Here is a 25096-nt window from a genome sequence, read left to right as displayed (position 1 = left end):
ACGCACAAAACAGATGGAAGAAAACTGAAATGAGACTTGGAAGTACCATATATCTGCCCAGATACTGACAACGGAGGAAGATGTGATTCTATAAGTCTCTAGAAACACAAAAACAAGTAGGTGAAGCAGTTGGGATCTTGTTGTGATCCTGGTTTAACAAAGCTTCTCCCTCAGCATGTGTTTGAGTATGTTTTTTGTTTGGGCAAAAGGTGCAAAAATGCTTTTGTCAAAGATCTGAAAAGAAACTAATTAAAGCTTAGTGTACGTGATGAAAACATTTTTTTTTCTTTGTAGAAATAATGATTTGAATTAAGGTGATTGTTTTGGTCCAGTCATAGCACTTGATTTGCATCAAACAAAACACAACAAATATGTTTCTCATCCTTCCAACTTACTGAAATATATCCACACACCCAATTCCTGAAATAATTAAAAAATAACTGCAGTAAAAATCTCATTCTCAACTTTCCTATCATACGTATCTAGGCCCTGCTGTTATGTGACCCATTGCACAGTGTCTTGAGATAACAGCCATCATGTAATAAGAGACAACAGCAGTGTAAAAAAAGGCCTGAAAAAAGACTTAAGACAGCCACGGTTTCAAAAATCATATGAAAATATCCTTTTTTATCTACTGTATTTTAATTATCAATTTTCTTAGTTGTTTTTTCTTTAAAAACAGATATTTTAAAGAAAATATCTGTTACTATTTTGGGACTCTGGATGAGAGAAAGGTCAGGCAGTTCTGTATACATATTATATAGAGAGGCATTAAAACATAACTGATACTATTGGTTCTATTACTTAATTAAGATTCAATGCCTCTCTGTATTTATACAATCATACACAGAACATTAGAAGTATAACCCCAAATTAAAGATTAACATTGGAACATGCAAGGTTAGGTTTATTCTATTTTAGTTACAGCATAATGTAATCATTTCTAAACAAGATACTCCCTTCATGAAGCCCTGTGTTAGAAGCTGATGTATACGTTTTTGTCTGCTTGACTTTATGGTCTAATTTCCTGCTGTGTAAGATACCAGCATTCTTTAAAAGGTAAAATTACCCTGTTTGGGGCAAGCCTCAACTAAAAAGCTGTCACAGTGCACCAAGGCATGGCACACAATCTTCTATGGCCTAAAACAATGGGCGGCACTTCTGAATATAAAAACCGAATATGATGATTAACACATCAAAAGCGGAATTCTGTAAGAAAGAAAATAAAAAGCACAATGCACACTTTAATCTTTTTTGACGTCCTATGCAAAGATGGCACTGAATTCCATTTATCACAAAAATGCTAATGCTCACGACAAGGACATCCTTTGCACCAGAACAAAAAGACAAACAGAGAGTGGAGCCAGTAGAGCCTTTGAACTGTTTAAAGTGGTATTAATGTGTAACTTATAAATAATTAACTAAAAATGGTTTAAAATAACACAACAATTGAAATTCTAAGGTTATACCTACTATAAAAATATTTAAACAAACATCAACTCTGTTACCATTATGAATGGAGATAAGACCATTTCCCATTAAATTTACTTTTTTTAAAAAAATTGAGACAACATCATTGTCTATAGACATAAACAGCCAAAGAATCACAACAGGTAAAACAGATATTACGGTATATTATATCTGACATTTGGCTGACATTTACGGGTGAACAACTATTATTTCATGTAGGTTTCAGTTATATCTTGCAAAATACTCAAGTGTTACACAGCAGTGGGCATCATTTCATTCGGGGACACCTCTGTATGTCTGCCCATAATTACGTGCTCCGTAAGCTGTAAGATTTCATTTGGAAATTCTTCTATTTTAGATAATAGAAGTTCCAAAACTGCTTCCCTTAAATCATGCTGCAAAATTAGGAGACAGGCTCCAGAGTTGAGATTGTTATCTGCATTGAATCCATAACAATGGAGACCAAAGCAGGAAATATGGATTCTAATGTTGTAAACAGTGGACATAAAAATGAAAAGGCAAGCTGTTTCGTAACAAAGACAGACCTTCTCCTTATATACTCTGGCCTTCTACAAGATATGACAGTTTTAATTTAACTGCTCAAACTGCTCATCTTCTTCCCCATCATCTCAGGCACAGCCTGGTTCAAAAACAGCAGTGGAGCTACAGTATCTGGTTTGCTCCAGGGCTTCTACTTGGGATAAGTGATGAGAAATGATGTATCACTAACACTCACCCAACCACAATGCAGTGACTATGCCTAAGAATCCATTTGAGAACATTCTTAAAGTGGGAAGTACAAAGAACACAGTTGCAGGATTCACTAATTAGCACAGCTGCAGCTCTGAGACAAAAAATAGAACTAATCAATGTAAAAATGGCTGGCATAAGAAATCCATTTCAATAACTTGAGATCACTAACAGCCTTCCATAATGCTAAGGACTCAAGAAGAAAAGTTCATTAATTAAGATGGGTTTGAAGAACAGATGGAAAAGCTAGCTGGATGCTAATTACTAAAAGCACAACCAAGGGTGTACACCCTCAGAAGAGCTTCGGTAAAGCACTGCACATCAATCACAATTACCCAAGTTCTTTTTTTCCATTTGCTATTTTTAAGGAAAGCTCTGAGGCCACAAAGTCTAATACCTTGCAATGCTATAGGTGCTGCTTTTAGAGCAAGGTAAATTAGCCCACCATTCATGCACAGCCATTATAATGGGATTATCATAATGACCTTTGACCTCATTAAACCAGAAAATGGCCAATCACTGTGTATTTCTACCTCTCTTAAAAAACTGGTAGTGACACTGACTCTGTACAGTCTTATCTATAATTGCTCATGAAAGCCCTAAAAAGCCTCAAATGAATTAATCAGTAATGAATAAATCAGTATTCTGATAATTCCAATAAACAGTTAAAACAGTGGACTAAGTTAAAGGGAGATCATTCCAGTACCACCATGGTCTGGTCCATCACTGGGAATTAACTCCACTGAGGATGTGGACACTATCCTTAACCAGTGACCAGCACAGCTTCCCAGTACAGCCCCTTCCAGAATGAAACAGGCTAGATAATATGTTCCAGAATAAACAGGTGTCTTCTTCAAATTTGTAAGCCAGTTCACATCTGTTCGCATTCTAAAATTCAAATGTGCCACTGTCTGAGGAACAAAAGGAGGACTTCCTCCAAAAATATCATTTTCTTGGAGAAAAAGTCATGTCTCATGGGAGAACTCACAGTATGTGCACTGAAGACTGCCCCAAAGCATCTCTAGAAAGATAGTCCAGGTAGTCCCTTTGAAAATACGAAGGGGCAAAACATTTTAAGGGTTAAACAAATATGTTTGTCAAAATATGAAAATATTTTTCCTTTTGTGCATTTTGGAATACTTGAAGTTTTTAACCACACAAATAAATTTGTCTGCAGCTCTAGCCATAAATTCACCTTTGTCATTTTATAATATATAAATATGAATTACTCCAAGATGACAGGATCTTGAGCCTTCTTTACAACTCTGAAAAGAGAAAATCTGCCGTAATGGTCCAATTATAATTTTCTAAAATAAGTTCACTACTAATTTCAATTCTTCTCTTCCCCTAAAAAGAGAGATACTATTTTTACAATGTAGTAGCAATTAAGTATTTTTTTCTTACAAAACAACATTAATTTGATCATTTCAGTATAAAGGATGGAATCTGAATGTCAGATACTTGACTCAGGGGTTTAGAAACCGGTAATAATGTCAGCTTTGAAGAAAATTGAATAATTACCTAATGCTGACCATTTACAATCAATTACACCCAGGGTTAGAAAACGCACAATACATAGAACTATTCTTGATACATACTGTGTGTCTTATTTTGAAAGTCTGTCTTGGAGCAAACAAAAGGAAATCCCATGCAACTTGACAAAGACTTAGAGCATGAATCCATCAAGGTTCATAATGACAAGCCACACATCCTGCAAAAATATTTTTAGAATCATTTATATATATATAACATGATAACTAACTTGCCTCATAATTGACAGTGAGTGATGTTGTGTCACTCACAGCATCGCTTACTGTCTTGGTCACGAGTACATTTCTGGACTGATGTGCCTTCTGTGTGGAGCTTGCATGTCCTGCCTATGTGGGTGTTGCCGGGCGCTCTGGTTTCCTCCCGGCTCGTGAGGATCTACTGTCTCAGTTAACAAGTGTCTGTTCATTGTCCCTGTGTTATACCACGCAATGGGCTGGATGTCCCACTTGGTGCCGTACGCGTCAGGAATAGGCGTCGGTTAACCGTGACTCTTACCAGCTTTCCCCTATGCACAAATACAAGAACAGGCAGCTTTCCGGCAACGGACTAATGTAGAACTCCCCAGTCAGTCTAAATACCAATAAATGTCTTTGCTGTTGAACTGAATATGATTTGCCTTAATGGTGCTTTTCCACAGATCTGCTAATACAACTACTAACAAACAGTTGCACCGCAATTGTTGCAATTTCAAAGTCCTTTGCAGAAATATTCATTTTAAAATGTAGGATTTAGACATTTTAACCAATGTAAGTAACGCTGAAGTTTCATTTTTTTACTCCATACACTTAAAATAGGACAATTTTCATTTTTAGTTAATGTGATTAGAAGAAAGGATAACAGCCCTAGATAACACTTAAAAGAGGCAGAAAATGCATTTTTACCATGTCAAAATGTACTTTTTGTCTCTTTAAATAAAATATTCATCAAAGGGACACCTTGAACCTACCAATATCCTTTCCCGTTTTGGATTATTAGTCATTCCGGACATTCTGGTCCCATTTAATTAGACAATCCTTATTTTTCTTACATATATAATTAAAAATCTTAACCTGTTCAATATATTAAATAAAAGACATGTAGAAATGCATAATATGGTCCTGAATAAGAAATGTTAAAAAGGGTTTACTTATTTGAGATATTTATTGAAAAATACTCACATACACAGAATGCAATGGGACAACATGTGAAGAGAATCAATAAACAGACTTTTGAAACTTCATGTAAAACATTTCAAGAGTTAGTTACTATGCATAACTACCAACAAAATAGACCAACAGTCCTGTAAAAGGTTCCAACAAACACAGATAATCCCTTAACTCGGTCTGCGTAGGTCTGTTTTATTGTACCCTTGAAAGCACCAACGCCTAAAAAAACAAAAATCAATCATTCTTTAATCCCACTGCCGTATGTCTACTAGTCTTCTACCTGTATTTAAGGGGCTATGAAACCAGAGACGAGAGCCCTAGGGTTTAAAAGTGAGGGTGTAGCGACAGGCTATTGTTAGGAAAAAAATTAGTAATGCTATGAGTCATTCTGCATTAGTGCAGGGCAAAGAATACTTTTGCATGTTGTATGAAGCTAGACACCATATGCCATTCGGGGAGCCTATTACTTGATTCAGTGCCATTACTGACAGGCAGGCACGTGGCCATCCCCAGTGGAAGTGCTGTCTCCTTTCGGTGGTGAGTGCAGGAACCCAGTGATCTGAACACATCAGACATTGTAACTAGCAGCAGGAACAGCTGGTCAGCTAGCAAGGTGCATCAGTGGCACAGCGCTAGAATGATAATGGGATTAGGTTAAAACATTCAGTGGAGAAACCCTGATCAGAGGCAGCCCCCCCCCCCCTACCCCCACCCCCCTGACTGGGACATCTGAAGAACTGTAGGCATGTAAATCAGGACCCTTTTTGTCTGTCCGGGAGGATTTAGGGAGCTATGTAAATGTGATCCAAAAGGGGAAAGAACCATACTTCTTATTAAAAGAAAGAATCTATAGAAAATGACAGTTATCCTGATCTACAGTCAGGAATGCTTTTAAAAGGAAGTTCATTCTTAATCCAAGCACAAGTTTCTAAATCAAGATGAGAACAGCACACACCCAAGAGCATTTGTATCATAGGACAAAAAACAGTATTTAAGAAAAAAGGATTAGCTATCTATGTAACCGTCATACACACATTAAAGGAACATATTAAGGCCTTTTAAAAAACTGTTTTCAAATTTTAATAATTTTAATGCTTCCTGGGTACTATGATTAACAGACTAGAAGTATTTTATATGGGTGTAAACATGTATGTTATATAAACCCTGCAATATGTATTTTATCTGGACAGGAATTTTAAATATTTAAAATATAGGACCCATTATAAATGTAAACTGTAAATTTATAACTGTAAATTGCTGTATTTAAAATACAGCAAACGCTGCTAAAAATAATATTTCACATAAGACCTGAATTTTAGGATCTGAATTTAATATACGTCTACTGAGTATGGTGATTTTTTTTCTTCCTAATTTCTTTAATACTGGCACTCCCTCAGTCCAAAATATCATTTCTAATCAACAGTCACTCAATGCACCTGCACTTGGTTAGAAGTGTTATCTCACAGTGGGCTTTTAATGGGTCTTTCCAACACTGTTGCTAAACTCTTGCTGAGCAGCTGAATACTCACATTGTGGAACTGTGCTGCCTGATCAGAATTCCCTAATTTACATGACAGGAAAAATAATACTTTCAAGCATGTTTTTTTACTAGAATTCTGTCAAGTTTTGACAAGTAGACATTTTCAAATTATGCAAATTATACTTTTATGAAGGTTCAGGGAAATATATATGCCTCACCAGTCTGGAAAAAAAATGTTTTTTGACAACATTTAAAGAGTAAAACAGTTAAAAAAGAATTTCCTTTTTAAGATAAGCACCTTAGTTTTTTACTAGGGGCACACTGAGAGTTACTAATGGCTCTGCAACAGGTGACGTTGAAAATAAAGTCTCAGAAAAAAAGCATTTCGTATTGATTCCACCCATCCATTTTCAGGTCAGTTTTGCTGGACAAGGCCACCATGGCAATGTGTTGAGTAGGGAGGACCAGAAAAGCTCATCGTACGGGATTCCCTAACACTCCTGGGACAGCAAAATGTCTGACAGTCCCTCCAGCGATCTTGTCGTTACTGCACAGCTGAAACCATGTGAACACCCCCATCTACAGGCAAAACCTGGAATTTTGGTCATTACCTCAGAAGCCAAGGGCTTACCGCTCTTTGTCACGCTGCATCAATGCCGCACATGTGCGGCTGCATATGCGGCTTGTCTTGTGTCACTTTTCAATCAGAAAAGTGCTCATGTACGTTTCAAAAACTGAAATCAGACCTGTCGAGTCAAACCTCAACAGAACAAGGCAGCGAATGTTGCAGTTAACGGTATGAATAATGTCAAATGGAGAAAGCTTTCAATTCACTTTTGAAGCATTTGCTTCCTGATGTTTATTGAACCATGACATCCTCACACTCAACACTCAGACCAAAGTGACTATATACTTGACATCATACTTTTGCAAATAAGTAAGCTGGCAGCCATATCACCCTGCAACTCACAACTGGCAGCCCACTGAAGCTCAACAGGAGTGAGCCTGGTCAGTACCTGGATGGGAGACCTCCTGGGAAAGTCAAGGTCGCTGTTGGAAGATGTGTTAGTGGGGCCAGCAGGGGGCGCTTACCCTGCGGTCTATGTGGGTCCTAATACCCCAGTATAGTGATGGGGACCCTATACTGTAAAAAGACGTTGTCCTTCGGATGAAACATAAGCTGGAGTCCTGTCTCTCCATGGCCATTAAAATCCCAGGGTGATTCATGAAAAGAGTAGGGGTGTTAACGCCGGTGTCCTGGATAGATTTCCCCTGGCCTTTACCAATCATGGCCTCCTAATGAACCCCGTCTATGAACTCGCTCTGTTCTCCTCCCGTTGATAGCTGGTGTGTGGTGAGAGTACCTGCGCACTTTAGCTGCCTTCCCATCATCCAGGGGGTCCCCATTACCTGTAAAGCACTTTGAGTGGAGTGTGCAGAAAAGAGCACTGTAAGTGTAATAAATTACTAATACTACTACTAAAACATTACAGGCCATGGAGTGGAAGATCAATGCATAAAGAGAATGTTTAAAAGGATATTTATTTAAAATTATTCCAAATTTAAGAATTTTTAGAATAAGAACCTTTTAGAACAATTCTTTTTTGGTGAGGCATACTCTTGGTGTCAGGTGTTATTAGGAATAAGTTGAACAATTTTTAAGAATTTTTTCTTTTTAAAAATATTACTTAAACTATGGGTATTAAACTGGCATCAAAAATTTTTCAGAACATTTGAAGATCTAGAGTATATAGAATAAACTATTCAAACTTTAGTTTTCATAGTATATTTAGTGTGTTTATTAAAAATGTTATGTATTAGAGAAATTCTGTTTGGTGTTTCTTGCTGTTGGTATAGGTGTTGGTAGAGTACTTACTGAAAAATTCCTACATTTAGGCAAGTTTTGAAACTATTCTATGACGTCACCTGATTGTTGTAGTATTCACTATTTGGAATAAATTGCTTCTCTATAAAGTCACAAACATTGTTCTTGATTACAAGAGCCCACAGTTATACTATAACCACATGTCAATGGTCTTCAATGTTTAAATGCTATGTAAAAGCAGTATTAATTTAGTGGGTTTACAGTTTCACCTATAACATCTCTTGTTTCAGTGTCATACAATGACAATTTATGAACTGCTTAACAGCAAAGACACAGAAAACCATATTGCAGCTGTAATATTCTCTGAGGAATGAAAATGTATTCTCAGCTGTGCTGCTGAACCTGTTCAGCTAATGATCAACAATCTGTTGGAATTCAAGAATACAATATAATATAAATAATACTGTCCCTATAATATAGTCAATCATAAAAAAATAATATTAATGTATGCTTATCTGAAGATGGATTTTCAGCCATGGTTTCAATGAAAACTGAAAAAAGTGGATGTTGAAAGAGATCTAATACTGAAACTGTCCACTATTTTTCCAAACTAGAAATACTAGAATACAAAATAGAACTGGCACTGTTTTGGCAAGTATTATTTATAATATTAAACTTATTATTTAGATTTTTTGTTGCTGATGACTTTAATCTTAACATGATTGTTAGTAGATTCAAATACTTTGTAATATTTATATATATCCAATGTCTATATTAATTTATAAAGTTGTCTGTGCCTACATTGGCAAATAAAAATATAGATTTGCTATTTAATATAGATAAAAATCACTACAGAGGAAAATTTAGTACCAAAGTATGACATTTAGCTCAAGACTAATATGCAGTTACCCAACTAGTAAATAAGAAAAAATGGAATTCATGCAAGATCTGTTAAATAAAACTTAGAATTGTACTTTAATGTTAATCATGGCAAATTGATTTTTGCAAACTTTTTCTGTAAGAACACAAATTTCATTTTGACTATGGCAGGATATCAAAACAGCAAAATTCAAAGTGAGAACTAGTTCTACCAAATGAACAAAATAAGAATAAAGGAAGAGGCAATTATTTGAATTCATTTGACTTTGCTCTTCTCATTAAGTCTAGCAGATCCTTAATTTTAGGAACCGACAGATTACCAACACAAACGTCCTACCAGAAGTCAGCACTGGGTGCTCTGTGTAACCACAGTTCGCTGGTACTTTCAGACACACTCGTACAACCACTCCAGACAAAACACTCTGTAACCAGGGCCTGCTGGACCACTTTACTAGCAAAAGGACGCAGGAGGGTAGGATGTGGCACACAAAAAAAAATCTGGAAACAACCTATTCTTTCGTATTACATCACAATATCTCCTGAAGCTGAACACTGATTTCGCAAATTAAATTTCAGTATAGCGATAGCAACAGAGTCACAGCAGGACAATATAGCCTTACCCCTTTGGTTTATTTTCTAGACCTTTTTACTTTTAACATATGTTTGCCACTTCAGTAAACCTGGAACATAGGGAACTGGGGCAACTGGTTGACTCAATGAGTACACCGATGTACAGTACGTTTTTCCTTGTTGCAGCCGGCTCTCAAGCCATCTTAGTCACTGTGACTGAAACATCATCTTCCGTAACTCTTAATTATATTACGTTCTAGCAGGACTGAGATGCCCGCCTATTGCTGTTAGGCTCAGGGGAGGATTAAAGCTCCACTTTCACCCCCCAGTCCCCAGACCTCTTCCGCAGAGGTAGGAGAGGACAATGTGACACGCTCTGTTGCACTGTTTGCCACTGTTTCTGTTTTGATAATCTTGTTTTTCAGTGTCTTCACCAGAAAAAAAAAATCACTTTTCTGTCCCGGGGTGACAACAGATGAAAGCGCTGATGATGAGGCTTAAGATAAAGGAAAGTTAAAGCAGTTGAAATGAGTAACATTTCCTAAAAGAAATGCTCTAAAGTACTGCATTTTTTTCCAGACAGCATGAAGTGCACTGTAAAGATGAGTGAATGAGTCACCTCCACTATCCCCTGTAATGCCACCTAAAAGCTTTGCCTTGCATGACTTACTGCAGGCTGGAACAGATTATAGCTATTGATTGCTGCCTGGAGATGGATCTCGGTGTGGGGAGAGAGGTATGAAGCAAAGACAGCTCGTGAAACTATCGATTCCATCCAGCAGGGAGGCTGCACTTCAAAATGAAGGTCAGAACTCCTTTATCCCACCTATTAGAGCTCCCACAGCATTCATCAGTGCGCTCAAGAATCGCTGTGACGAGACCCGACTCTGCAGTCTCAATCTTCTACCTCTCCCGTGACAGTTGGTTACAGTGACTGACAGGAGAGCCCATTGTGACAAGTTAAATCCTGTGTTCTCCTCCAGACAAGGTAACTGGGACTGACTGCAAAAACCCTTCCAGTCAGGAACGATCTCTTCAAACCGTAGTGGCTGTGTCAAGAACAGCTGTAGAACGGGACTGTCACAAATTCGGAACTACAGCTCCTCGTTCTAGTAATGTAACTGCCATTACGAACTTCAATCACTCTTTGTGCACTTCCTTAATAGAAAAGATTCCATTCACAGATGTGCCTGAACCTGAGGCTTTGTGACTCTTTCAATAATTAAAAAAGTCCGTTGAGTGCTTGTGAAATGTGAAAAAAAAACGCACCTGAAACTTCAGTTCAAAGTGTAGTCACCGAGCAAATCACCTGTCCTGTTCGATCCTTACCCATCTGAGTCTCAGGAGCTTGTTTTCTCATTACATCTTTTGTCACTATCCTTTCAGTTTTCAGCAGAAAGGGACTGACAAACGCAATTTCTGTAGAATGGAACAAAGTAATCTGGAGATAAACTCAGAGATAAATGTGCTTATTTTTACATGCATCTATTAGCATGAATGTGGTTTTGAGATTTTTAGTGCTTTTTAGTGCTGATTAACCATCAGCTTCTGGAGAGAAACCCGATGTCTTCAAGTGAAACCCACTGATGATTAAAGCATTATAATCCAACCTTTATGAGACTTTTTTACAGCTCAGAGAAAGATGCTTTTCCCAAAGAAAATCACACTTGGGTGATGGTGCATGATAAACACCACTTAGTAAAGTGGAGCAGCATGTGTCTATATTGGTATCGGCTCTGGGACCTGTGGAAAGATTTCTCTAATGTGATCACCAACTGGCTGGCTTCATGGCCATTTACATTTTCATGCATGACTGAGAAAGCAGCCACAACATGAAATTTCAGAAGTCTAATGAGATCAGAAGAAGATGAAATAAAACAGATGTTTTTGGTATTAATAATTTATGTAACATTATGTGCAATTTCAAAAGCACTGTAATGTACTTTCCTCTAGCAGCTGCCCTGTCACATTAACTGATTCTAATGGTCCTACAATTCTATATGTGCTCTTTGTCTTTTTTTAGTTTTTGTTAATAAAACAATATGACGAACTATGTTAAAACTGTTGTGGCTTTTATTTACTCAGTGGAAAATGAAACCAAATTACAAAAAATTCTGAGGACCTTCATTATGAGGATGTTGTTGTCAAAACTGCGATGTAAAGTTAATCTAGAATGAGACATTTTGCAGCAGGAAAATCTTCCATTTCAAGTCTCCCAATTATCTCTGCAGCGCAGAGGGAGCACACACCCCTAACAAATCTTTTATTTGAATCCACAGGGCCATACAAGATGCTTTTCTTTACAAGGTCACTGTCTGAACAAAAAGAAAAGATACACTACATCTGCAAAAAACTACCAGTCAGCAGCTGTTCATCTAACAAATGGGTTTCTCTTCAGAAAGTACAATCCCAACAAATACACACACAAATGCTGGTAGCCCTTGAGCCAAAATGTAATGTTTCAGACTTGACAAATCTGCCTTTTGTTTAAGTCTTCAATGTAGAAAAAACCTAAATGACCTTTTTACTTGTAAAATGTGCTAAACACTACATACAATGTTATCATGATCAAGGCACACACTTGAAGTACTAGTCGAGTCACAAGTAGTTTCTTTCAAACACTGATGGAATGTTCAAAAAATAATTTGAAGATGTCAAAAAATGAATGATTCACATTTGTCAGTAGTAGAGTCAGTGTTTTACTTAAATTACCAGGGTTTTATTTTCCACTTGTGCTTGTGATTGTGCAAGATGCACAAAATGGTCTACTTTCCACCTGCTTCAAAAGCAGCTCACCAGGAAGATTAAATAAACTGAAAAAGACTAATAAATCCTTGGTATTTGTTATTACAAATACCCCTCTGTATACTTGTAAATGTTCCTTTCCTTACTCTTGTTGTATATAACAATTGTAACTACAGTATAAAGTAACTCAGCTCATAGAATTTGACTCTTCCATTCATTCACGTTGCCGTTCTGTATGCAAGAAGACACATATGTAAAATAATGTGAGTTACATGCATTTCTGCAAATTCTGCTCAAGTAGTTATTATTTAGGACTTACAAAATGTATTAAAAATGCATTAAAAATGTAAAGGTTTGGAAATGACAGATCATTCTTTTCCCTTTGTTGGGATGCACTCCCATTAGTGATTCCAAAGAACCAAAAATGTGATGTTCAGTGATCCTACAAATGGGGTATCTGAAATGCACAACTGACCATGAGGAGTGACTGCTGACCACAATAGCAGTGCAGGACAAACTACAGATCGTCATCCCTCCTCTTAAGGGCGCTCCGACCCTTTTGTATTTTAGTTGATTACGTGCACCTGCCTCCTGTATTGTCTGTTAATATTTAAGCCTGGGGCTCCTGCTATTCCTGGCTCAGCATTAGGAAATGGATGCCCGGAAGCCCGCCTACCAGTGGGTCCAGGAGAGACCCAACGACATAAGCTTCATCACGGCATCCTAATTATCTGAGTCCGGGGCTCAGAGCGCCTGGCCTCGTTACCCTGGTTTTTATTCCCTGTTCCTGTTCTGGATCCCATTCCGGATTTTAACCTTGTTTGTCTCAGATGAATCCCCCAGTTCCTGGACCCTGGGCTGAGCCACGGATTTTCCCTTTGGACTGTCTGGATTTGTTTGCCTTCACCACTTCCCCCCAAGCACCAGATCACCACCGCCCCCCCCCCGAGCACCGTATCACCACCGTCATGCCCCCCCGAGCACCGGATCACCGCCGTCACGCCCCCCCTATCTGTCAACCCGTCGTGATCCTCTACATCTCTTCCCTGTTGTCCTTCTCCACCTTTTTCCGAATTATACCGTCTGCACAGGGTCCTGAACTACGCTTCACGGGAGCCTGGACTGGCTCTCGTTACAGTACTGCTTCTGGCTGCTTTAGGCTACACCAGTAAGCATAGTGGGACTGCTGTACAATACATCAGAGATGGAGTGGGGAACACAGTGGCCACTGTACAGTCTTCTCCAATGAATCAAGATTCATGCTGGACTGCCAAGCTGATTTTAGTAGGGTATGGTTCCATATAGGAGAAACACGATTAGAAATTATATGATCAAATTTACCTAGGCACGCAATGTCACTGGACATTTAGCCCACAATACTGTATATGTTCAAGACATTTTTGGGAGACCTCCAACATCAGCTACTCTACTGAACGAATAGATTTAAGGCCTGATTCTTCAAACGCAATGACACGTGCTAGGCTGAATCATTAGACTATGAGATGTTAATGCAATGCAGTTTATGGTCAACATGCCCATTATTAGGAAGATGTGAAAAGTAATGCTATCCCACAATAGAACATGAAACCCCAAGTACCAATGAAGTCAATTTAAGGCACCGAGAAGTGCTGACAAGGATACCAACAAATTAAAAAACAATGAACAAGACAAAAAAAATACAACAGCAGAGGAAAATAACACAAGACCATTAGGCACGTATTTGGTGAGAAATACAAGGCATACAAATACTATGCACATATAATACATTTAGTAGACGCACTATTTTCTGTTAGCTTGTCGTTACGAAAAGGAATCTTATTTAATAACTGAATACTATAATTCTTAGATTAATGAATGCTGAATGCATGTGAAATCTCACAAACATTCTCTCACAGTGTATGGCTAGCACTCCCTATATCTCTAACATGGCCCTGAAAACTGAGAGGTTCACAGGGCCGCAGTCTGTTTCTGTTTGATTTGTAGTAGCTATTGCTTTTTCATTTCCTCTCTTTACAGTAGTGGGTTTTGTCATCATGCCAAAATAGAGTGTAGAGTGCAAAACTTGGGTTCTGCAGTGAGCAACCAAGCTTCAGGTCACCATGGCAACAAATCCTCAGCCATTGTCTTCTAGTCAGGCTGCATTTGCAGTACTAGATGGCTTTGTGGCTGATCAGATTTCTTCCACAACCTGCTAGCAACAGACCACAATCCTTCTCCCTTATTTCTACTTAATTGAGATGCAAATTAATCTCCATCGCTGATTGCACTCTCCTTAAACCGACTGACAAGTACAGCTGTAATCTGAGTTTACAGCGTGCTTTTATACGAACTGGTGCTTTGTCCCAGTTGTTTTGGGATGTATTCATTTATTTTTACAAGGCAAAAGGAGGCACTCTTGTATATTCCAAATAAAGGTACTGTAGATCACATCTCACTAACCCTGCGTCAGAAGCAGAGAACATTTTGATTAACGAAACAAATTTAAGATGGCAAGTGAATGATCTTAAATTTGGCATAATTGCCAAACCACTAAAGTATCAATGCCAGCATCAAACCATAAAAACTAATCACATGCTCCATGTGCTCATTAAACGCCATATGTCACATTCGTTTTAGCGTTATACTTTTTCAGTTAAATTTCCGGTCAGATGAAAAGCCTTCCGCAAAAATCTGAAGCAGACAGCTTGCACATGACAGAGGATGAAAATAACAAAGACAACCAAGGATTCTGATCAATGTTAATGGAAAAATAATTTTCAGTGCTATTGTTTCCTGTAACAAAGACAAACAAGTTAGATAGGTTATGTACAACTATAACTAATGAACCTCTAATCCTGTGACTTGTAGAACAGCGTACAGCCATGAAGGGAATTCCAGAAAGAGTGAAATCTTACCTTAGCTTCCCCACTCGGAGGAAAGGCTTTATTTTATGTGAAAGGATACAAGCTCTGGTAGAGTGTTAGGCGGGATTTCACAGCTCTGCTGGCATTGATGCATGTGGCACGTACTAAACTTGGCAACAGGGTTCCTGTTACAATGGCTCCATCAAACAGAGGACCAAAGAAAGGGACCTGTGGAAGAAAAGAGGAAAAACTGTGAAGATAAACAAAGACACACTGGGGTGGGGGATTGAAGGTTCACCAGTGGCTGGCTTTATAAAGGCGATACCACACTGTGCAAAGGAAATAATGGCATTTGGAGCTTCCCAGTTTGATTTCTAATCCCATCAATATGCCCATCTTGACTTGGAACACATAGGAACCACTATTTAGGCCTCTTGTCTCAGTCCTGAGGGCGAAAACAGAAGAAAAATAAACCTTTTCTACTGGTGAAAACACGGATCAAAAGTGTGGCAAACTAAACTCTACGCCATCACATGATTTAGTGTAATTTCTAAGGCCCATAATCATGTGCAGTTTCTCAATTTATCACCTAGTCCTTACACACAGTAAGGGGAAAGATACAGTTTGATCTGGACAGGAACTGTTCTAAAGAGTGGAGTAAAATTCAGTAGGCCATATCACATGCACATATTTAAGTTAAAATCTGATTTTGTGACATTATTCTTTTCAAAAGGAAGAAATATATTGAGCATTTAGAGACTGAAAACCCTTTAAGACTATCGTTTTTATTTTGAAAGACACTAGAATCACTAGAAAATTATCTGTGAGCCCTTGATATTATATGGGCTGAAAGAATGAAGCCCACAGGGAATACTGCATGTATGTGCAAACACATTTATAGTCAATACATATGATGGGACAAATGAAGCAAACATAATTATCTCCGATAGAAAAGCTAAAGATCTGTTCCTCTGGATACCAATTTATTGAACAAATAAATGCAAACTGTGACTCGTCCATCACACAATTGCAACGGATGACTGTGACAGTCACTGAATGGCAAGACAAAACGAATAATAAACCCCTTGCACCCAGGGAATTCCTCTAATTAAAGGTGGCAGTGAATTGCAAAAAGGAATTCAAGTTTCATACAACATCTGACACTGGCAGCTGCCTACTGCAAACGGTTCATTTAGATGCCATTCCAGCATGCTCTGGCCAGAATAACTTGACTGCAACTGGCAGGTATGACAAAGCCAAAGCTACAAACCAATAACGGCCGGATGTTTTTCAACAAAATAAGAATTCTGCAAGTTATTCTTCTGATGAAAACTTGAAATGCACCACCTGTAAGTATACTGTTCACAAAACATAGGGAAGAGATTGAACAACCCTTGCTCAACATGGCCACTCAATGTATTGAATTTGGTAAAAATGCAGTCATCCTGGTTATTATACGTTTCTTGTTTTCATGGAAAAATAAACATTCAAATGACCTGAATAAATCTACTTTTAATGAACAAATATTAATTCTTATATACTTTATTATAAATATATTATTGAATTCATTATAAACCATTTATTCAAAAGTATTATAAATGTTTTAAGCACATTTTATTGTATTCATTTTCATAAACTGTGGAACTGTCATTACATCATAAGACAAGCATAAAAATACATACATGGCATTCATCAGTGTTTTTAATAAATATACTGTATACAATTATTTTCTGTGTGGAAAACAATGAGGCACAAATACTGCATTTTAACAACTGCTTATAATACACAGCATCTTCTCAACATAACTGGGAACTTGATTCAATAAGGCCATATGACTATTGACCTGGAAACTGATATAAATGACATTATGAGGCACCCTTCCAATCTCAGAGCCTATCCCTAGTGCGTTTGAAAAATATCTTTATTAGACTGTGGCAGCAGGCCGTTTCATGGTAATATTTTGTGTCCACTAAGCAATAGGCTAATTCTGACAGTCAAAAAGTAATGTACAATTTTAAACTAAATTAAATCTAAATTATAAACTTGATTTAGCTGGATGAAAAATATGAGACAGAAGAACCTTTTGGTCCATCTTCCCTGCTAACAACAGAGAAGAGGATCTCATCCAGGAGACTTATCAACTTAAACGGCTTCAACAACTGCTTTTAATGTGGTTTAGATCTGTAACATTGTCATTTTAAGATAATATCTTTCAATTTCATTTTATTTAGAAATCAAGTTTGTGTTTTTAAGAACTACTGAACCTTTAAAAAGATGTTTCTAAAGTGAAACTGTGTGAAGCTAATGTACTGTTTAGAAGCTTTACCAGATTCAAATAATCAGACACAAGAGCACATGGAAAATGAAATTCAACAAACTGCTGCAACTTGATTTGTTAGCGTCTAAAGCGATTTTTTTTCACAGCTTTCAAACAAAGAACTCAAAGTCCATTGCAAACTTGCGGTGTTCACTTATTGCAGTGTGATGCTGAAAACAAAAGATTAACAGGTTTGTGTGCGATTATTACAGACGGGCTATTTTAAGAACACTCATCTTCAGCAGTCTGTTGAAAGATCGTACCTAATGGCACTGTATTATGTTCGGTTCACTGGTTTCAGTCTAATGACACGTCTGTGGACCACAGAAGCTGCCGTGTGTCCCGAGTGGTATGTGTTGAGCTTCTCAGCTGTATGACATTCTTTGTCCCATTTGGCAAGCAACTTTTTTTTTGTGCTTCATTGTCTGAAGTGTCCTCATACATCTGTGACGCGTGGAGAACATTCATACTGACAGACTTCTCATTGTTTCGGAAAAAAAAAACGGTTTTGTCTGAGCAAAGACGCAGCCACAGTTCAGGATAATTACTTTGCTTAATTAATCAGGAGACACACTCACACACATGCATGCAGGGAAAAAAAAATTGCTAATCAATGCTTGTTTGGCAAGCAGGAGGATCTAAATGACATTGTAAAAGGGCTTAGTATTGTAATGTCTATCTGCTCTGAAAAAGAATTTAAAAAAATGATATAATTTTAAGTGAAAGGCTAAATCCTTCTGGGTTAATGTTCACTCCAGGTGCCCTACTTCAAATGCAAAGAGAAAGTGCACAATTCTGTCTTTAAGAGGCCATATGTTGCCATGGATTCTGTAACCTGATAGTAGAAACAGCCTTCTTACTTGCTTAGGGAATGCAATTTAAATACTGTGGATCACAGCCTCTGCACAAAGCAGGATCATATTTCATATTTTCTCTCCAAAGTACAATGATAAATAAGAGGTTGCTCAGAAAAGATGTCTTTGCTTCATTTTAAAACAGTATTGATATCATATATATTTACATACTTAGATTTAGGATAATCTGAGAGAACAAATTACTTTTATATACACTGTATACATTTGGACTTCAGATAACAGTAATTTGGTAGCATTATTAAGCTTAAGGTACAGTTTAAATAGAAAGTACATTTTTTATTTAAAGTGGAGTAAAAGTTCTCCAGCACATATAAAAAGACACTGACTGGTCTAGTTCCAGGTTATCTTAAGGAACTATTCTACAGACATTATAATGACAGGCATTAAAAGTGCAACAAATGAATAAAGCAACCAATACTATGTTCAATGACATGTTGTGTTTTATCTTTTGTCTAGGACAACTCCTCTTTTAAAAAAAAATAAAATCTTATTTTCAATATAGACTAGATGGCACAGTTACCTAACCCCTGAAAGCCTGTTCCCAAATCCAGCTTTGGTGACTCATGAAAAGTGTATAGTTCACTCACAGTGACACAAGCAGGCATCACAAAAGGCACCAGATAATGTAGCACAATTCAGCTGTCAGGCCTGGCCAAGGCCCAGAGCAGAACAGCAGGGGGGGGAGTCTGGGAAGGGCCTGTGATTTGCTTACAGAACTATCAGTGAAAAGTCTAAGTGTGTACTCCACCTTCTTCTGTAGTGTGGTCTGTCTATCCCAAGTTCATCACGATCACTGCATATTTCTGCAGAAACATCTTTCACATTCTTACGAGCACATGAACCACGGTCATTTTTCTCTTTGTTTACTAATATTAAACCTGCAGTTCTTTTGTGATATCATTTATTTCTTTGTACAGTATTATTTTATATTAATAGGTCATTTTGTAACATTAGCTTTACGGTATCAGTTTATAGTTCATAATAGTCAACGAACACCAAACAGACATATTATTAATGATGTTCCAAACAGTTACAAAAATGTCACATACAGTACCTCTAACCATAGGGAAGCCTTAAACCCTAACTTTTACCCTATGGTTAGATTTATGTGACATAAGTCTGGATTAGGACTTTGTTACTGCCAATCAATTAATTTACGGTAGACATCGGTTATCATCATCACACTTATGTATCTATATTAATACTTTATAAATTCACTAACCATTAGTAAATGCTATATGCACCCTTTAATCTAAAACATTAGCATCACTATACCATTCTGAAATTTGTATTGTGTGACTAAGCAATGGTAAACCAAAGAATTGTGATACGCAAATTCTAATCATTTTAATCGTTGTAATTCATTCGTTTTGAATTTTTGAGAAAGAATTAAATATTATAAGGTTATTAAGTTTCAAAATTAAATTATACAACCGTTATACCAGCATAGCAAATATTTCCAGTACACACACAAAATAAGTTATTAAATAAGAAATCAAAATTTTAATTGAAATGTCTGCTTTAGACGCATCACATAAGCAATACTTATAAGGTAATATAATACAGCTATGAATGCATATTACTTACATTTTGAGGTTTTAAATGACTGAGTATTATTTTGGTCACACAATTATAAACTGGATACAAATATTGAATTTGTTTTGAAACTGATGTACATGTATATGACAAATAGGTAACCCTGAAAAAAGTCAAGGGCCATATACTGTAGGTCTTCTTTATACAGTTTCTTGGTGAGTCATCTGTCTTCTGGATCTGGGACCAGTAATGAGGTCAGGTTTTAAAAGCAGAAGACATTTCCTAATTGTAATTTATTTCATCTATATGGAGCGGCGTGAAGAACCTAACACCCATAGCAATTCTTGTTATTTTATTGCTTCTCAACATATTATTTTAACCATATACCCTGGATAAAAAAGAATCAGTACTGTTTGTGTGTATTATCAGATGTCAATGTTGTTTAGTTATCCCTTATTATTTTGTATTGTGTTATCTTTAGGAAACGTTTATTTGTATCTAAAACACCTTACAATCTCATTTACAGCCTTTACATATTCTCCAAACCTAAGATTCTGTGTAAAAAAGTAAAGGATTTGTGCTTTATTTAAATGTTATTGTCCATAAACTAGGGAGGTCAGAGGATACCAGCATCCACATCTTAAAATAAGCTTAACCCTCAAAGAAGCTTTAAATATTGAAAAGAGCCTCTGGAGTCTGTCAGACAGATTCTGATTTAAAAGACTTCTATTTTACCTACAGTATGCACAGTGTGTCTGTGAATGTACTGGCTTCTTAAAAAAAACACTTCACAATTGCATTCAGACATATTTCAAGTGGAAAAAAAACACAAAAAGTACCCATAAACTGAATTTTTGTAACTTATCCACTTGCTTTTAATTCTGCAACCCAAGTCATCACCGGGATGAGAGAACTAACTGGACAAAATTAGGTACAATATCAACATGACTGGCTGGAAGCAGGCTGCAAGACAGAGGATGCAGCTAGAAGACAGGGAGATGCTTTTGGCCGGAGGTTAGGCTGACAGCAGCACAAATACGATTTCACCGGTCGTAAAGCATCCATGGTGAGTGTGACCTCAGCACAGCCAACAGTGGGCTACAAAGATCTAAGTTTGTCTCTCACAGAACAATGAAGATTAAAGCCAGGAACCTACAGCTGAAAAAAATGTGCCAACTGTGTGGTCTTTAATGGATGAACACCGCAGTAAAAGGTCTCACCGTCATGACCGCACTCCAGAGATGCTTGCACAGCTGAGAGACAGAGCCCCCAGAAAAAGCAATAAAAACAAATAATTCTTAAAATGATTGGTCTAAAACTAAGATAAAATTTGAATTGTTTGATAAAGGTAAAATATTAAATGACTGAATTAAAGTCACAAATACCAGAAGAACAAGAATCACGTGAGCACTACCAAATTAAAGACTGGCCATGCACAGATATGTAGATTATATTCTGTGTAGAAAGCTTTTTTTCTTAAATGAGAGATTATACTAATGCTACTTCTCAAGCCTTCAGTGACAAGATTCTTGGTTCTGTAGTTGCCAAAAATTATCTGGTGTTTTTGATCTGCATTATGCTAATCAAGCGGTAATTGTGTTTTGACAAACATGAATTTGTCATCAATATATGATGGTTAACAAAGCATATCTGCCAGTAACAATTTCATAGTGTTATTTTGTAAGAGAGCATGTGTTAAACTTATGAAATAAAGCATAAATATGCCTAGACATCCAAATATAAACTTAATAATGTATATTTAATATAAGTACCTATTATATATATATTTAATATAAGTACCTGTTATTATACATATTTAATATGTTATTTTCCAGGGCAACCAGACATAAAAACACTTCAGGAAAGTTTTGTTGATGTATAATGATGATTAATAATTTATGCTGTAGAAAATAACAATGCATATTTTATTTTACAATCTGTATTAATACAGTGATGAGACAAGTGCTGTGATGCATGATATTCACCATGTTTAGAATTTTAAACTTAGAAAAAAATGTAACAATTTCGGCTTCAAGACATCAGCATATACCCCAGCAAAATGCAGATTCAATGCAGAATTACAAAAAAAAAATTAGCCTACTTCCACTCCTCATATTTTAAATAATCCTGCTTATTAAATGAATGTCCCCGTTAGCTCAGTTCGCACGGAGACAGAAAAACTTTCATTTGGCTTCATGGCTTCATCTGAAGGAAGCATTACATTGTCCAACACGACTTCCACTGCGGTTAGACTGGAAAATGGACAATGAGGACAAAAGAACAACACATGCGAGAACACCACAAACCCCCTCAGTCAGAATGAGAAAATGGCATTTGGGTGTATTCCAATATTAATATTTTGTGCTCTTCTTATTTTTGATCACTCTGTTTTCAGATATTTCCAAATATTTCCCAACTATAATCTTTACAGCAAGAAATATTAGTACCTGATGGAGCAAGGGGAATTGTTGTGTTTCTTGTTTTTTGCATCACAGTAAGCATGTCAAGCCAAATATCACATGATGTGGGCATGAAATGAAGCATACTGTACACACCAGTATGCATTATCGATGATATGATTGAAGAAATACCAATAGCTAGTCAGTCACTTTTTTTCTCTTATCGAGGTCATGCCACATCCTAGTAACCTACAATACATGGGATCACCTCTAGTTTTCAAACTCTGTGTTACTTTGTGTTTTATTTGAGTAATAACAGTAAGATTGCACATTATCCCTGGCTAATCTTCACTCGCGTCACTGTGCTGGTTGATGTGCATGTACTATATACACTTTAGATAGGGATGGTAGTGGCAGTGATATTATTCGAAAATATTCTGAATACAATATAACAAGATATTATAATTAATAACAAAGTGCTGCTTGATATGAATAAATGAAACGATGAGGCTCCTTTTCGGTAAACCTAAGCCTAAGCATGATCAGCCAAAGTCTTTTGAGAGACATGTGGTCCAGGGCACCTCCATGCCAATTTGTACAGATGTCTTTTTAAGGCATAAGTTTTGGAAATCAATTATGTGAGGGCAAAAGTTACACAAAATGCCTTGGAAAGCCTATTAGTGTTTTTGTGGAGAAAATGTCAAAACTGAAGGTCGGATAACTGAAGGCACTGATTAGAAATCTGTGGTTACTTTATATTATACTTGTGAATGCACTATCTAGTATTATTGAACTATGTGTAATTGTATTCATTTTTAGCTTTACTTAAAGAATACATGTTTTTTTTTCCATCTTGGCCATGACATCTTGGCTCAATCTCTTCCTGAAATGTAGCTGGTCTGCAGGTATCCTCAAGACTATTAAAATGAGCTTATTTAGCATCTACTGATTAAGTCCTAATGGCATGTGGGCACAGCAAATACATACCTGTGGTTTCTTCATGATTTGGATGAAGAACATGTGATTCTTCACTGGATAAATAATAATTAACACATCCCCGAAATCTGTGGGTATAATGCCCCTGCGATAGTCCCTGTTGTGCTCAGACCAGACGATGTGAACCTCATCATTTCCCAGGTGACGAAGCTGAAACAGTAAATTGGTTCTTGATTAACAGAGGTGATGACAGAAGTTTATTAACAGATCAAACATTTCACTAATTAAATCACTGACAATCAGCTCCTCTCCATGTGTCCTGCAAATGTGCACGTATGTTTTGTACATATTCAAAATCAAAGCTTTACATAAAACCATATTTCAGCAGAAAAAAAATATGTTTATAAAAAGCATGTAAGTGTACGGTAAAGACTGGCGGCACTCTTGGTAACATACAGTTGCACAGTTAAGGATGACACTATAGCAGAAGTTTAAAAAATACACAACAAACAGGAAAGATCTTTGTTAGGGAGGTGGAGAAATAAGGAAACAATTTAAATAAAAAAACTTCCTTTAGCATAATATGACAATTTACAAACAAAACAATCAAAAAAATGACACTGGTTTGGTAAAAATATTTCCAGCCTTGCAAGGGTAAGTAATTGTAGACCCAGCATTTAAGGAACAAAACCTACAGTAGAAATAAAAATGGAATGTTGCGCATATTTAATAGAAATGTCACTTAAAGATTATTTGTTCCTCTGCATGTCCATAAACAACTGAGGTAGTGAGAGCAAATCCAGGAAATCGTTCAAAGGACAGATGAATAAATCTTTATTATACATTTCCCCACTTACTTCTAAATATATCTTTGCATTTCTTTCAATAGCATTAACTTGCCAGCGTGTATACCCCAGCCCACATTACCCCTTGTTAACCCCAGTTCCTCCCACCGAAACCCACTGTGCATCACCAGCCTGCACACACTCCAGAACAAACACTCGATTCTCTTGTCTTAGAAAAACAGGCTCTTTTCTTCGCTGACTTGTCGTGTGCCCCAGTAATTTATATGCTAGTGCAGATACTGCCTGCGGCAATCCAGTTTGTAAGCATGGCAGGCGTCAGACCACTTGTCACTCTGACACAAGCCCTGTACCCCACAGCCTGACCTCCTTGTCCAGCTAACTGCATTAACAAGGCCAGCTGGTCTGTCAGGCTAGAAGCCCTCAATTGGATTGAGGAATTCTTGCTTTTTTGCTGGGGGATGATAACCCTTCTTTTTCCAAGAAACAATCTGGTCTGCAAACTACCCCTTGTTTTGCGTGAACTGGAAAACCTAAGTTTTATTTGTAAATTAACCAAGAAACTTCCTGCCAGAGCCTGACTGCCTGGATGCTGATAATGTGCCCCTTTCATTCCCCCCACCCCACTCATGCTGTGTAGCTGCCAATTTGTTTTCCTGATGCTGCCCTGCCTCGGGCTACGAAGGGCCTTGTAAGATGTAAGTGCAATTACAGTGCTTGGAGTCAAATGAATTGAACAAACCCAATAGCACAACTCTGTCCCAAGCTTTGCAAACCCTTCAGCAGTTAGATTAGCTGTTGAAAATCTAATCTCGCAAAAGCTAACAAATTTCTCTGGCTACTGAGCAAAGGTTCAGTATGGGGTCGCCAGTGCTTTTCAGGATCTGATGAATTTCCCTCACGATGGGACATTATATGATAGCATGAATCACTCTGGCAGCCTCGCAGCTCATTTTTCAATGCTAACTGCAG

General features: G+C 37.2%; 1 protein-coding gene across 8 annotated transcripts in view; it reads right to left on the bottom strand.

Moving 5' to 3' along the window:
- The window catches only part of ralgapa2 (Ral GTPase activating protein catalytic subunit alpha 2), a 195079-nt gene that overhangs the window by 31115 nt on the left and 138868 nt on the right, over nt 1-25096 (bottom strand). For 5 of the 8 annotated variants that reach the window (XM_088933581.1, XM_088933598.1, XM_088933563.1 and 2 more), the window contains 2 exons: nt 23373-23531; nt 15359-15486 (listed from right to left, as the gene is read on the bottom strand). In XM_088933581.1, the coding sequence (XP_088789707.1) occupies nt 15359-15486; nt 23373-23531 (287 nt within the window). Of the gene's footprint in view, nt 1-15358; nt 15487-15575; nt 15704-23372; nt 23532-25096 lie in introns of those variants that run through there. The other 3 variants (XR_016094194.1, XM_088933606.1, XR_016094193.1) reach the window with 2 other exon arrangements.

Source organism: Atractosteus spatula, chromosome 2 (genome assembly GCF_055471065.1).
Source record: "Atractosteus spatula isolate fAtrSpa1 chromosome 2, fAtrSpa1.hap1, whole genome shotgun sequence".
Lineage (NCBI taxonomy): Eukaryota > Metazoa > Chordata > Actinopteri > Semionotiformes > Lepisosteidae > Atractosteus > Atractosteus spatula.
This window is presented reverse-complemented; position numbering and strand designations above follow the sequence as displayed.